The sequence below is a fragment of the Polyodon spathula genome, chromosome 9 (genome assembly GCF_017654505.1).
Source record: "Polyodon spathula isolate WHYD16114869_AA chromosome 9, ASM1765450v1, whole genome shotgun sequence".
Classification (NCBI taxonomy): Eukaryota; Metazoa; Chordata; class Actinopteri; order Acipenseriformes; family Polyodontidae; genus Polyodon; species Polyodon spathula.
In genome coordinates this window covers 13727902-13743735 of record NC_054542.1, presented here as the reverse complement: position 1 = coordinate 13743735, position 15834 = coordinate 13727902, and the positions used below count along the sequence as shown (strand labels likewise).

Genomic DNA, 15834 nt, shown 5'->3' with positions numbered 1-15834 from the left:
ACAGAAGATTTTTGTATCTATACAAAGCTGGCCAAGATGGCCTTAGTCAGATTTGTATGAAAACTGTAGTCCTCAAAGCTGTGCCCAACAGACCAGACCTGCAAATGCTAACTGACATTATATAGATAACATGAGTATGTAAACTAGTAAAGTCATAACCGTGGGCTCTCAAGCCCTGCGGTTGTGCCATTTGATAAATATATTAAATATTGCATGGCATTTTAGTTCACACTGAAAAATCACCATGTCGATGACCTTAATGAGAAATACAGTAGACCCCATTAATCTGTGCAGACTGCGACCGATTTGAGACCAAATTAGTGAAAAACACAGATTAGCCAAAATTGAGTTTACTGTTTGGGAAATCCCTGCACTATTAATTGAAAACATGAAAAATGCAATAATACAAATAAAACCTGACGTCCCAACAATGATTAAAATATATACTGTATATAATCAGCATTGTTCAGAGGCAGAGAGAGCTGCTTTAAAAAAGTCACTGATCTTGCTCTGTCTTTAATTGTTGTAATTGCTCTTCATATTCAGAATGTCAGGCTAAGAGACTCAAGTTTGCTTTCTGCTCGCTTGTCACTGGTTACAGTAACTACAATACAGTATTGTCCATTGGCTTGCACTATACTGTACTCAGTTTAATTGAATTCAACTCAATTATGTCTGTCTGCTTCCACACAGAAGTGCTGATACAGAACTAATACAGAACACAAATACCCACTTCCTTATAAATCAGATGATTTCTGCACTAACACATTTTGATAATGTACTGCATTAAACCACACCAATTATCTAAACATGAATTATTGAAACATGGATTAACATAAATCAGCTGTACACATATTATATGTGCCTGTGGTCACTTTATTAAATGTTTGAATAGTGGCAAATATAAGATTCCTACTATTATACGCAGAGGCATGTTAGTTAGCCCACAGCTCTAATTCAGGGATTATGTCAGACCTCAGCAAATCTCTTGAACCTTTGCAGTGCCTTTAATGACAGGTCTTGACAGAAATATACTATTAAAAGTAATTATGTGAAACCTACAAATTAATAATACTGTATACAAAGGAAAAACATACCATATCTATATATACAGCATAGGACAAAACTTCAAAGGATTTATTATTTTTTTGGTTACATTATAAACATATTAATTTCTTATCTTCAGTATGTTTTTTTTTATTTTTTTATTTGACTAATACAGTATCCCATGACAAAATAGTTTGTGCTGTTGCCCACAAAGGGCCAATAGTCACCAACAGTCCGTAGTAAAATAACCCATTCACCTCTTACATCACAGGTCAAGTAATACAGATACTGACCAGCGTTTTCACATTACAGTGAATATTACTGCCCCTTGGGTAAAAAAAAAATGTAAAAAGTATGCCCCTCATCCATATATAACCCTGACAAACTATTCCAGCAAAAATTGCTTCTGAAAAGTCTTCCCAAGACTGTAATTGTCAACATAACGCATCCCTTTGTTATTCCAGTTGGGATTCCTTTATTACAATATTTCTGACCAGACTTGTCCAACTAATATGACATGCAACACTGACAGGCCAAAACAGGGAAAACATGAAGCAACAGAAGAAAGATTTTACAGAAATGTTGCATACCGTACTAGTAGGGATTATAATAAACAAGTTGATTTGAACTTTGCTTGAACCTGTTTCAGAGAGAAAGGTCCATCTGCTTTTTTTGTAATGTAACTACATATGGAATGTAATTAATGTAATTCAAAAATGTAATTAGGAAAACTTTTTCCAGGCAAAGTTTGAGCAAGACAATTTTAATAAGCCCCCTCTTTATATCTATATACTAATTATCCAATTGAGATGAAACTTGGTGAGAATTTCTCATCAACAACAGTAGAAGTTCTCAGAGGATGTAGTGGAGATATCATCACTGTTCTCCACTGTTCTGAAAGTGCAGACCAAATGTAACTTTAGGTTTCCTTTTCCATGGTGTTGTAATTTAAACAGGCTGTGGAACCAAAAATGTACATTTGCCTGTTAAGAGTATTACTTACTTGGTTTGCATTTATATGAGACAAGAAGGTATTTAGTTACGCCTGGACAAGGGTCAAGCCCAAAAACATGGTTATTGACAGGAAGCTGGCAGGCACGGCGAGCCTGGCATTCAGCCAGCACTTTCTAAAAAGGAAACAGGAGAAGATGGTAAAACTGTGATGAAACTTAAAACAGATGAGAATCTATTTTTGAAAAGCCAATTTTCATACAAGGCATTATTACCAGCAACTGAAAGCAATGTCCCATATACGAGGAAACTGCAGTCCTGCTCTGAGTCTCTAGGGGGTGCTATTCCAAATGTTATTTGGCAGGAATGAGACTCAGGAGACAAGGAATCTGCAGTTCAAGCACTTGCGTACACATTTATTTAAACAAATAGCAAATAAACAGGGCATGAGGGACAAAATCAAATGTTTAAACAAAAGCAATACTACGTAGGCTGAGCAATCGTCTTCATCACAATACAGATCACCAACCTCCCTTCACCACACAATGGATTTCTCCTCCCTTATATGAAGGTGACCACTCTCCAATTACCGCTCAATTACCTAATTGGAAAATGGCTACGCCTGTGATTGTTGGCAGGGACAGATTTAACCCCATCCGTGCCAACCTTACATTCTAAATACACCAGCAGGGCTTCCGCCCTGCCACATCGAGGTACTCACATTTTTTAGAAATGGAAAGGGGTGTAAAAATGTAGGTAATAACACAATAATGGAGAAGACACCAGGACTTTAACCTGCAACTTTGTACCTGCAATGCAGTAAATGATGAGCAATTTTGATTCTCCTCTCTTTCAGCAGGTCTTGAATTGTTTGGACACATGTGGGAACTAGGTTCATTGCGCCCATAAAATGCTGACAGTACACTGACGGTTGAATGTCTTGGACACTGCAGATGCAACTGTTCACCCTCGCAGGCATGGGCAGAGTGATTCTGCAATATTCTGGACAAGTAACCTGAAAGAAAAATAAAATACAGGTTGGACAATTCCCTCAAATATCAATGCGATTTAGAGTCGGACTACAACAACATATATATTTTTTTCTTACAAGGTATTATATACATGTACCTTGCATACCTCTAGCTTTATAACAGTTACATTATCCTAGATTATTTTTAAATCATCACAGTTTACTGCATTCAAAGCAGGGTCATTCTAGCTCAAATGTTCCAAATTCTAGGGAGGTTTTCTTCCATTGATGGTTGCTGCTACCAATGTGATTGACACAATAGTGCCAGGGCAGAGCTGTGCAACTCATGCCTCAACTCCTGTGTGAAGTTGGTAAAAGTGCCTATTTAATTGACCTTTAACCTAATTTTCCATGGACATGAGAGGTGCAGTGCACCTCATTGTAGTCAATATGCAATTCAGAAGGGTGCTGTACACAAAAGATGGAGTGAGGTGGGGAATGGTGGATACCTATTTATTTATTTTGGTGCTCATGGGGTTATAAAGGAATGTAGGAAGGGTGTGATTAGGGTGACATGGCAGGTGGTGGCTGCAATGCAAGAGGGGTTTGTTATTTTGATGGTTTTCTACTGTAACCTGTTAATGGTTCTCTGTATCGATAAAGCATCTTGAGTGTTGAGCAACCTGCATAATGTGCCAGAGGCACCTAAACGAGAACTAATTCTATCACGCACTCTATTGCACATCCAACATGGTGTTATTACCAGTGGTGTAGTAGAGCTGGAACGTGCCTGAACACTGTTCCCGTATTATTTTCTACAGGCAGCAGTAATGTATTTGAGCCGGAACTTGCATAACAGGAAAGCTAAGTCACATGACTCTCCCGCACAACTGTGTGACTCAGTTAGTAATCCTCTTAATGCAATGAAATGATCATTAGGAACTTCTTCTACAAGCTACTTATTTAAGAAGGCTAAAATGAAATGCTGATGAAGACGACAGCAACAGTGTATCAAATATGACTGAGGACACAAACACAAAATGCTCTTTCCAGAATGGACACAGTGAAGTGGCTACTGTAGTGTTCACTGTAGTATACAAATAACATGTACATTCGTATAAAAATACCTTTTTGTTTAAGAAAATCGATATTTTAGTGCCATTCCGGTAACTTCTGATTTTGGACTACACCACTGGTTATTACAGTATTTTAAAGAATGTTTCAAGGGCTTTCTAACAAAAGGTCAAGTAAATCCTGCTTTTGAGCAGGAAAAACTCAGGAGTCATCTGATACTAATCTTCACACATATACCATCTGACTGCAGCACCAAAGAATGCTTGAGCATTTCATTTTTAAATCTCAGTCACATAAGGTTGTAGGTTGCTAATGCTAAAGTACATTATTCAGCCTGATGAAAGGAAAGATTATATTTTTCACAATGTTGTGAATTTAAAAATTGAGTCAGCAGTGTCATAAAAAGAGACTGCCATGACCTTCTGTACATAGACAGTATGCACATGTAAAAATGGAGGGGACACAGCAGTATGTAAAGAAGTTTGATCTCAACTGGATAAGTAATGTATAGATATACAGAAGTGTGATATACAGTAGGGCAGGTGGGGTAATAATACTGAAATACTAAACTAGAATCCCTTTGAGTAATATCCATGATGAAGGTTGACCGGTATATTTGTTTCCAGAAGTTCAGAAATTTCTACTATTATGAGCTTTGGTTTTAAGAGAACCAAATCAATTTATCATCCTATCCAATTAAATTACATTTTCTCACCCTATTTTATGTTTATACCGGTTGAATTTACACAGGTAAATCTGGTAGCTCTTTGTATTGTCCGTTTGAAAAGCACTTATTCAATTATAATGAAAACTGATCTGGAGATTAGCACAGGTATCAGAATATGGGAGTATTTGAAGGCATCACTCCATCCGTCTATGTGAAGGCATCACTCCATCAGTCTGTATGTGAACGCATCGTCGAGCAGTCTGTATGTGAAGGCATCACTCCATCAGTCTGTATGTGAAGGCATCACTCCATCAGTCTGTATGTGAAGGCATCACTACGTCAGTCTGCCCACTTGAAGACCCCAGAGATGTACCCTACTTTGCTCAATCCAGACGGTTGTCATGCTGATGCACTGGGGAGACTGCACTGGGTTGATCCCTGGAGCCAGCATCGCAGCTGTTGTGTGTGCCGATGCGCTGGGGAGGCAAAATGAGCTGATCCCTGGAGCCAGCATTACACTTCTGCAATCAACACCAGACAGAAGGATATCTACATCATCAGATGGAAAACAATGCAAATGGATGGAGATGCAGATGGATCACATCAGTTTACTGCAAAGCTGCATCTTAGTTGGTGCTTATCTTGGCGAGAGCAGAGTTCAAATCATCATTCAACATCTACTCTTGTGTAATGGAAATCAGTCTGTATGTCAATTTTTACACGCAGTGCACATAAGTCATAGTGATGAACTTTTTAATGTTACTGATAGCTCTAATTTTAAATGTACATGGTGTGGGGATGAATGTAACATGCTTGGTTTGTGTTGCTTGTGAAAGCAGAACGAGGCAGGTTGATTACAAAATTTGCCCATGTTGTTCCCATTGCTTTAAAACTCCATTAAAGTATTCAGCTGCTGCTTCTAGGCTCTCATCCTGCTTTTCAATCAACAATATGGTCTCGTACAGCAATATTAGTCATAAAATATTTGGTAAAGTGGATGCTGGGTGATTTTCAGAACATAAAAAAATAAAATACATCTTTAAACTTTTTATTTTCAGTGTCCCATAATGTGTCCCCAGTTTTACACTAAAATATAATTTGGTGGAGTGGATATCACAAGATTTCTCCCCCTTGAATCCGCTTTGCCATTGTCAAAAAATATGCAAGCCAAACATGTGCGAGCCTAATAGTAGGCAGGGTTAGAAACTAACGGTTGCCTGTTTGCCCAAGGTGAGTTAAAAGTGACGAGGACTAGCTGATGTCTGTGTCTCAGTAGTCCTGTGTGCGAGTGCCTAACAAAGTGTACAGATTTACTCTTACGTTCATAGGCTTGCATTTAACAAATGCAGGAAAAGCCCATTTTCAGGGTGTAGCAGTGGGAACAAACACTCACAATGCTTACAAAACAGTCACTCAGCACTGAAACCTCCCTTCATCTCCCCTTGCATGCCGAATTTTGGATTATGTGAATGCATCAGCATTTCACGGAATTTTGTCAGTGTGATTACTTCCACTATTCATTTATTCATTGCCATGGTTTAACTGAACTTTCAGTATTTCCTCACATTACGTTTCAATTATGTATTAATTCTTTTAAAAAGCTCAACTGCTTGAACGCAACACACTTATTTGGTAGGTTGATCTTAAATGTATTGCAGTGTATTGTATTTATTTAAAAAATGGTGGTTTACTGTTGTTGTTATTATTGGTTGAGGTTATGTAGCACGGGTGATTCAATGCATTATTGTATGATTTAAATGTATTGGTTTTTGTTGTTTAAAAAGAGTGGTTTGTTGGTTATTGTTTGGCAACATGGAGGGGGTTAAAGGCCCATCCCTGCAAACGCGTGCAGGATGTGGAGTCTCCGGATTGATTCATTGCTTGTTAATTCAGAGATGGCCATGTGTGTTTGTGTGTTTGGGGTGGTTGTATAGAGGCAGAACGTAAGGTAATAAGAGTATAACGAAAGTAAAAAGAGAAAAAGAAAGCAAATGCTACTGGAGCTGTACGAACCAGCACAGTACTTGATTGGGTGGAGTAGTATTTTGTGTTGTGCGAGACTGTTTTTGTTTACACTTATTTTGCTCGGTGAGACGTTTTGTGTAAAAGCACCCTCAACTCGCAGTACCTGTCTGCGTGTCTGTCAACATCCTGGTCTGTGGACATCCCCACACAGCCACCCTGCCACACAGTGTAACACATTAAAGTATTTAAAACAATATAGATTTAATCAATCAATATTTATTTTATTGAGTGCCTTTCATAGTGGACCACCATCACAAAGCGCTTTACAAGATAGTGAGGAACAATGCATACAAAATACAAAAATGCTCTGAAATACAGAGCATAGTACATTAAATACAAATAGTAAAGAACAAAATGCAAATACATTACATACAAGCATAATACATTAAATAAAAGGCTAGTATGTCAATTCTAAACATTGTGGATGCGTGTTATACAGAATCATACAAATAAGATGGAAGGAAAAATCTGAAATAGCAATTTAGACAACAGCTAATAACAGATATCAGGCTTAAAGACCATTGAAAGTAAGAGAGAGCAAGTGGGTCTTGAGAGTTGATTTGAAGCGAGCGACTGTGGAAGCTACACGCACTAAAGCTGGGAGAGAGTTCCAGAGAGTCCCGGTCATGAAGCTAAAAGAGCACTTTTGCTTGGGTATAACAAGCCAATTTTGAAAGTAATCCTGAACTTAACAGGTAGCCAGTTCAGTTGGGCAAGACAAGGGGTAATGTGATCATGTTTTTACATCTGGTAAGGATCCTAGTGATGGCATTTTGAACCAGCTGCAATTTAAGGGATGATTGCTTAACTAGGTCTTACTGCTAACATATTCATATTACAAGATTTTGTGTAAAATATTAGAACAATTTAATATGGTCCGTTTCAAAAGAAACAATGTGAGGAAATGGCTTTTCACTTTAGTGATTTTGTGTTTTGATATCTAAAAAGTAGATTTAGTGGTTTAAAATCTGTATTATAAACTGTGTTAATAGGGTATTGCATCCCTGATGTAAGTGTAAAATTACTTTACAAAAATGTGGAGTTTTATATAGAACCCCCCCCCCCCCCCCCACAAAAAAAAAAAACGAGACGATATAAGTGTTTGTGTTCCTTATGTCCAGAGCGTTGAAAAGGCAGCACCCTTTTCAAGTGACCTGGCTTTCACAATTTGAGTGGCTGCAGTACGTCTACAACGTCAGAAAATAAGATTTACTGCAAGGTGTGTGTCCACTACGACAAAAGCCAGAGTGGCACACTTGTGATGACTGGGTCGTCTACCTTTAAGATAGTCAATTTTAAAGCACGGGACAAATCAAGTAATCATTATAATTGTGTGAAACTGATGAAGGCAAACACTGCCAAACAAGGCACATCAAAAGCATAACAATTACTACACACCATGAACACCTCTGTGATAGTAAAGCTAAAAGTGCTTTACAACAGCTCACGCCCTTGCAAAGCAGCATGAATGTATTCTGATTTTGAATGGAGGTGTGACCTGGATGAGGCAAAATGATTAAATGTGTGGAAAGCCTATAGAAATTCTAAAACAGGCATAGGAGTGTATACAGTCCAGTTAACCAGAATGGAAACTCTTAAATATCTGTCAGTTATCTTGGCCGGTTCTACGGATAATTCTATTACTGAGGCAGTGATGTGCTATGTGAAGTATGCGGTCAACGGTGTTGTCCACACAGACATTTGGAAGATGTGGAAGGCAGCTGCAAAAACCCAATCAATATAAATGGGAATGAGCATTAATGTATCTTTTTTTTTTTTAATATAATAAAAACAAATCTAAATGTTCAAGGGTTCATTTTTTCGGGAAATAAAATTGAAGCCTAATATTTTAGGGACCCCAACAGCAGTTGTTGATTCAGACTAGGACTAGCAAGTTTCAACAGGACGAACAAGTTTCCATCAGGACTAGCACACTTTTGTTAATTTCTAGCCCTGTAGTAGGTATATTTCATATTCAATATTTCTTCACTGTATTTTCTATATACAATGGAATGTTGTACACAGATACATTCTGCAGTAACTAATACAGACGGTGCTGCTTACAGGGCTTTTCTGATTGGTTACAAACATTCCCAACATATTACTGTGTAAACATGTTTAATACTAATGTTAAGGAAATGAAATGATAACTATTTTTGGCTTATAAAGTATATCTTATTAAAATATGTACAAAAAACCCACCAAGTATTTAAAAAACTGCATGCAACACTTCAAGTAAACCATGTGGGCTGAAAGAACTGTGTGCAGTGCATACTTTAATTTGTGGGAGTGTAGTTTTAGTGTTAAAATATGTTATGGCTTTATCTGCAATATATTTGCCTTTAACTGAAGTGATAACTAACAAGTACAATATACAGTGTAATGTTTAACACAACTAATATTTGTTTTGCTTCAGCTAGGTCATAATAAAATAACAAGTATATCAGTAACATACATCACCAGTCATAGCTCTAAATTAAAAATAAGAGCTAGCAATATGATTAAAAGTTGATGATCATGACATTTATCAATGTCATGTACAGAAGAAAACTTAGCAATGAACATTTTTTTATTTTTTTATTTTTTTTTTATTTATTTTTTTTAGTGTGCCCAATTATTTTACCCCTGATTTTCACCCCAATTTAGAACATCCAGTTTAGTTTTCTCCTGATAGCAGCAGCACCCCGCACAGCTCAGGAGACCTGAATGTTCAGTAGGCCTCCTCCGAGCCAGCTTACTCTTTCACACCCAGGAACTCAAGAGCGGATGTCAGCGAGCCACTGCCCTCTGGTAAGCACAGGCCAGCACTGCAGGTATCTGATTTTGAGAGCCACTGCCCTCTGGAAAGCACAGGCCAGCACTGCAGGTGTCTGCTTTTGAGCTCACTGGGCACCAGCAGGGTTTGCTGTAGCATGATGAGGAGAAACAGTCCCTAACAGTTTTGCCTCCTTAACCCACGGGAGAGCCAGAGCTAATGCAGTGCTCCCTTCGCATCGCCAGAACATGAACCTGCACTGTATGACTCACCCTGCACACGCAGCTGTGCTTTTACCAGGTCAACCACTTGGGGTCCCCCAGCAATCAAGTGTTTAATCACAATGTGATAAACGATTCTCCAGATATTTGTGAGTGCGACATACCGATGTACGTATAGAGACACCGCCATACAGCCTCAGAATATGACTCAATAACTTAGCTAAATACCCTTAGAAAAGTTTACCGCAGTAAGTTTCACAGTCATGTTTTAGTTTTCCCATTAAATTTACTTTTCCATAAATACCTCTCTGTGCTTTACAATGCTGGCCTAAGCTTTAGCATGCTTTCAATATGCCTTCCTTCACTATTGTATGGGTAATGTTAATACCAAATGTCATGAAAACTGCAGTTCTCCAGGTACATGGACAACATCAAGTGTGACATTCATTAGTACGTATGAACGACAACCTCCAACGTATTCCCTTCGCCGGGGCTTTCATCTTTCATCATCAAAATGTATTGGAATGCAAAATGCATGCAATTCCTGACATACTGAGCCCAAATCGGATGCACATATAAGAACATAACGAATGAGAGGAGGCCATTCGGCTCATCAAATCCTACTAATTCTGCCTCAACAACATGATTAGGTAGCTCATTCCATACCATTACCACTCAGTATGCAGAAGTGTCTCCTTCCCTCTGTCCTACTGTATGTCTGTCTCCACTTCATTTCCAGCTGTGTCCTCTGGGTCTAGTTTCTTTGCTGCACTCAAAGTATTGTTTAGGGTTAACAGTGCCAGTGTTTACATGCACAAGTCAGGACAGTTTTCCTCACGTGTGTGCCGTACTTTTCAGGAAATGTGTTGCTGTGCAGTTCTGATTTAGGGGGAAAAAAAATCGGCTGTACCAATGCAGATTGCTCAATTCATAGTCATTTAGGAGCGGGGCTATTTAAATGACTGTGTCTGCTTACTAAGTACAGTAAAATAATGATTTTGAATAACCCTAACCCCCCCCCCACACACACACACACACTTATATAAAATATAATTTCTACTAAGTACAAGTTTTACTACTTAGAATTTATATTTGTGTGTGTGTGTGTGTGTCCACCTGCTGCTCCCACAGACACACCACCCTGGTTTAACAGAGAATTGCTACCCTGTACACAATCTAACCAAAAGAGATTTCCTGTATACATAGTGGGTAAAGTTATGGATAAAGGGGTCAGATGTACATCTTTTTCATGCTAGTAAATGCTAAGTGGATCTTCCCCATTGTGATGTCCAAGGTGTACTGAAGGGGAGGTACAGACATACAACTAAACACTCATGCTGAAAGCTGCAGTGTCCCACATCATGGTCATTTGTATACCAATTCATTGGTCTGTTTTCTACACCCATTACATTTACCCTACGGTGTCAGGAATCAGACTTTGTTGGCTGTTCAGTTTATTTACATTCCCAACTGGTAGTTTCAGCTGCTCTATCTCTTAACAGCGTTTCCCACAGTGCACCTGCACATTCATGATGCAGTTTGCTACACTAATACTATTTTTTACACTGCATGACCTTGCATGTCTGGATGTACGTGGCTTACCTGTGCTTTACCATAGTTTTCCCTGTTTTACTACACTGCTGTGCTTTTACCTACTGCAGCAAACTAGCTCAAAGAATCAAAACAAAAAATGTAAAACAAATTATATAAATGTGTTCTTTTTGTTTCAACATGATTTGTTATATTAGTAGGTATATGTAAAACACATGTTACTCACAATAACATTAGTAAAAACATATTCCTGCTAGGACCCAAACTATTAGTCACAGAGGTTTTAAAAGGTTGCAGGCTATGGGTTTTAACTTACAACTATTCTTCAGATAAGCTGTTTCAAACCTGCATAATGAGCCTTATTGTCTGAGGCTTGCCTTCATTTTTTGTTGGGGATTGATAGAGCACAGACCATACACCATAAACACAAGATTTACAATATAGTCTACGCTAAATAGGGAGCAAAGCCATCTGAGAGAAACTTCAAAATCAAAACATACAACTTAATCTGACATCTGGGGGAAACCAACTCAATCCTTCAGAAAGGCTACAGCAATGAGTCCTTCAACAAGTCTGTATTCTGTTGTGACTATTTATGTTCAGATAACTTTCCCTGCTCCATATTGGCAAATAATTTGTTTAGCAGTCCCCTTTCATGTACTGTTGTTCTTGCGATACAATGGGTGCAGTTTTCAGCCAGGTTCCTGCAGGCATCCTAGTTCTAAAGCACATACCGTCTCCACTACTCAGAATAACAACAGGCATGGGCATCCGCAGATCGGTGCAAGGGGGGAACTTCACCCCCTCCTCCCAGATTACAAAAAAACTATAGTATAGAATAGTATATAAATAAAAATAGACTACCTCTAATTTTCTCAGGCAGACATCCTCCCTCTCCTACGTGTCGAGACGAGTTACACACACACACACACACAAACACCAGGGCTTCTGGCTTTCAGTGTTTTCTTCCGACTTTTCGCCTCTCCTTTACAAATTAATTTCACAATTAACAGTTTCCCTGTTTTAATTCGGAAACCAAAACACATTAAACAGTGCTCAGGGTCATTTTAAAAGGAGAGTTACAGTTACAATTACTAATATTAATACTAATACAAATATTACTTTATCCATGAATTTCAGAGTAATCACAACCTGTATCAGCAATGTGGCAATTCAAGGGTATTTTTCAGTGTCACTGTGTGTGAGCAGCAGTGGCGTAGCCAAGATTTTAGCTCTGCCAGTCCACATGCGTAGCAAACCCCTAATCAATTCTCGATCCATGTTTTCCAACAATGATTAATAACACTGGTGTAGCAGCAAGTATTTCGTTTCAGTGTGTGTGCATGCGTCTGTGTGTGCAGGCGAATGATCAGCAGGATTTCGTTTCAGTGCGTGCGTGCGTGCATGCATGTGTGCGAATGATCGGCAGGATTTAGTTTCAGTGTGCGTATGTTGTGCGTGCAAATGATCGTCAGGATTTCGTTTCAATGTGCGTGCATGCGAATGATCAGCAGGATTTCGTTTCAGTGCGTGCGTGCTTCTGTGTGTGCGTGCGAATGATCGGCAGGATTTTGTTTCAGTGTGCATGCCTCTGTGTGTACGTGCGAATGATCCGCAGGATTTCATTTCGTGGGTGGTGGTGGTTGCTGGTGGTGGATCGACATTTTTGCACTTGGTTGATATTTTTTTTATTTCCCATGTAGCTGAATCGTTCATTTCGAGGAGGATTCAAACCACTGTATGTTTGCACAATGCATTTAATCTCATGGATAGAAGCAGAAAGGGGTTCTGAAGTGTTTGCCTGTAAACCACCAACAGCATCAGGTCAATATAGCCAACAATTCATAACTGCACACACATGCAATGGTTTACATGCAATGGTTTATTTAGACATAACTAAATAATATGGTAAATAATAGGTTTTTAAGCCAACACATATGCTAACCTGTCCTAATATGTTTTGGAAGATAGTGTCTTTATTATCATCTGTCAGCTCAGTGAAAAACAACTTCTGAATAATGTGGAAATTCTAGAGCAAACTTACATTTCTCTTGTTACAAACAACACTACTACCAATATCTACTTACCTACTTTCAATTTGAAATCGCTGGTTTTACTGATAAAAGGGAAACTATTAACTTGAACTAAAACATGAAAAAACATCAATTATACTGGACTGCTGTTATATTCCTATCCTCAGTCAATTTCAGTAAGTTACACGTTACTAGGCATATCCATTTCAATGTACTTTAATAAGAGACTTTAATTAAAAAAAAGGAAAATCTTACCTGAGAAATCTACTAAAGCACCCATTTCTTTGGTCCAGATCAGCAGTATGTAGTAGAATATGTGAAGAAGCGCCGCTTTCTGTCCCCACTTGCACTCCTCAAACTCGGTCATGATGTGAACTTGTACCCACGAGTTCATATTCGAGTCTCCAGCTTTGCTCTCAAACATCAAGGCTTTGAGTGCCTATCTGCGTCACGACAGTCAAAGGAGAGTTTCTCAAAGAATAAAGCCCCAAAACACAGGCGTAGACACACCTGAGTGCACTGATCGACTCAGAACCGCCAGCCACGCAATCGCCGTTTATACCCGCAAATCGACCGCCCAACTTATAATAATTATATTATTGATTATAAGCAAACGAGTTACTGTCCAGTAAGTTTTATTCGCCCACGCTAGTCAATGTACACTGCAATTACTTTCTTTATTTAAGCTATCCAAAAAACTGCCTAGTCAAATAGAAAACTGTATTATGTCAGTTTCAACATATGGTGGCAATTATAACAACTCACACCATAATTGATTTTATTCTTTGAGCTAATCATTTCTTTATTTTTTTTTCCATTAAAATATTCCAAAAATGTGTGCAGCACTGAGTCAAGTTCCTAAAAAGTTACAGACTGATAAAAAAAATAAAATAAAAAAGAATGAAAACTATGTAATTGATTCACAGTAAATGTCAAGAATTTTGAAAAAAACAAGTTATTGCCTTCAATTACAAGAAAAAGAGACTACGCAACAGACGTAATAATTATTGTTCCCTTTTGCAACAGTATCTGGATATATACACGAACCCTATTAACTAACAGCAGCCAACATTACAGCAGGTGAAGCACCGACATTAAACTAAGTGCATTGGAAGAAGCCAAGCAACCATGTTGCAGCTAAAAATAACACATGCGCAACAAGTGAAACTAGCAGAAACCCAGCACTTTCTGTATAGACTGCAACAGCAACCATTTCAAGAGCAGACAGATGAACGTCGACTCATGATAGACCATCCTGTCCTGCAGTGTTACCTTGTGATGCCCCCTTCAAAAAGACGTACGTATCGTGCAGAACCTTACTGCTAATACAACACTTTGATCGTCACCAGTTGGGCGGGGCAACACATATCAACATAAAGGTGATGACAATATTTTACCCACATGATGTTGAAAAGTGATCGCTATGATATTATGGTTTTATATATTATATATAGATATATATATATATATATATATATATATATATATATATATATATATATATATACAACACACAACACATTAATAATATATATGTTTTTAATCGTATTATAAAGTATAACTAATATAACACAAGTTATAACATTGCTATTGCAATTAAATTGTTTTGTTACCGTTAATTTAACATGTCATATCCTCGATCGATAATTTTATTCTCTAATATTATTATTATTATTATTATTATTATTATTATTATTGTGGATTTGCAACACTCAATTTATAAAACAAAAACAAACAAAAAAAACGTTCAAAATTAAACCAAAACTAACACCATTATCCAGCAGCAAAAATGTTTACTTTATGTGGCAGTACAATTTATCAGGTACCTTACTCATTGTTAAAAGAATAGTACTTACAACTAAAATAGTGTTTACTTTGTAATACTACCCTTTCAGACCATGACCTAAAGGGTGTATTCTGTAAATAAAATTTACGAAACGAAATCAACATTTGGAGAAAAGAATCAAAATGTCGGTTTCCTTAGGCCTGGGATTAAACAGACCTTGAAGAGGACATTAGTAACTTCCTACTGCAGCAAGTACAGTATATGCAGAAGTATCATGCGTGACGTGTGGTATGTGTCCCATCAGGAACACTTGCACTGGATAATCAGTTGAAGTCTAACAGAGTGTGTGCAGGCCTATATTGCAAAATAATGTCACAGTGAATAGGCTCTGGATACACTTATGTTAAAATTGATTTTTATGATATCACAACAGTTACAAATTTAATGAGTTTTGGACAATGTTCAAGATGAAGTTACCGTCAGTCGATTTTTATCTTATCCCATTCCCGACTATTGTCTCCATCTAGTGGTTGCTGCGTGTAATATATCTTTATTTGAAATATAGGGCTCTGTTTACAAAGCTTTAACAGACGTTTTGAAGTCCGTTTTTATGAAGATAATAAATGTTTGATATTTATGAAACTGTTCATTACTGTTAATAAAAACACCAATAGTCGGTGAAAGTGAAAGTGGCCAATGATTATTTTGACTGAAACGTTAGGTTACTCACCGTAACCCTGGTTCCCTGAAAGAG

At 37.8% G+C, this 15834-nt stretch overlaps 1 protein-coding gene across 1 annotated transcript in view; it reads right to left on the bottom strand.

Moving 5' to 3' along the window:
* Nucleotides 1-14626, bottom strand: part of LOC121320415 (protein eva-1 homolog C-like) — a 41900-nt gene extending 27274 nt beyond the window's left edge. Inside the window, exons 1-3 of the mRNA XM_041258719.1 lie at nt 13550-14626; nt 2808-3013; nt 2051-2174 (exon numbers count right to left, since the gene is read on the bottom strand). Coding sequence (XP_041114653.1) covers nt 2051-2174; nt 2808-3013; nt 13550-13718 — 499 coding nt within the window. The 5' untranslated portion in view covers nt 13719-14626. The remainder of the gene's footprint in view (nt 1-2050; nt 2175-2807; nt 3014-13549) is intronic.
* Between the last annotated feature and the right edge of the window lie 1208 nt (nt 14627-15834).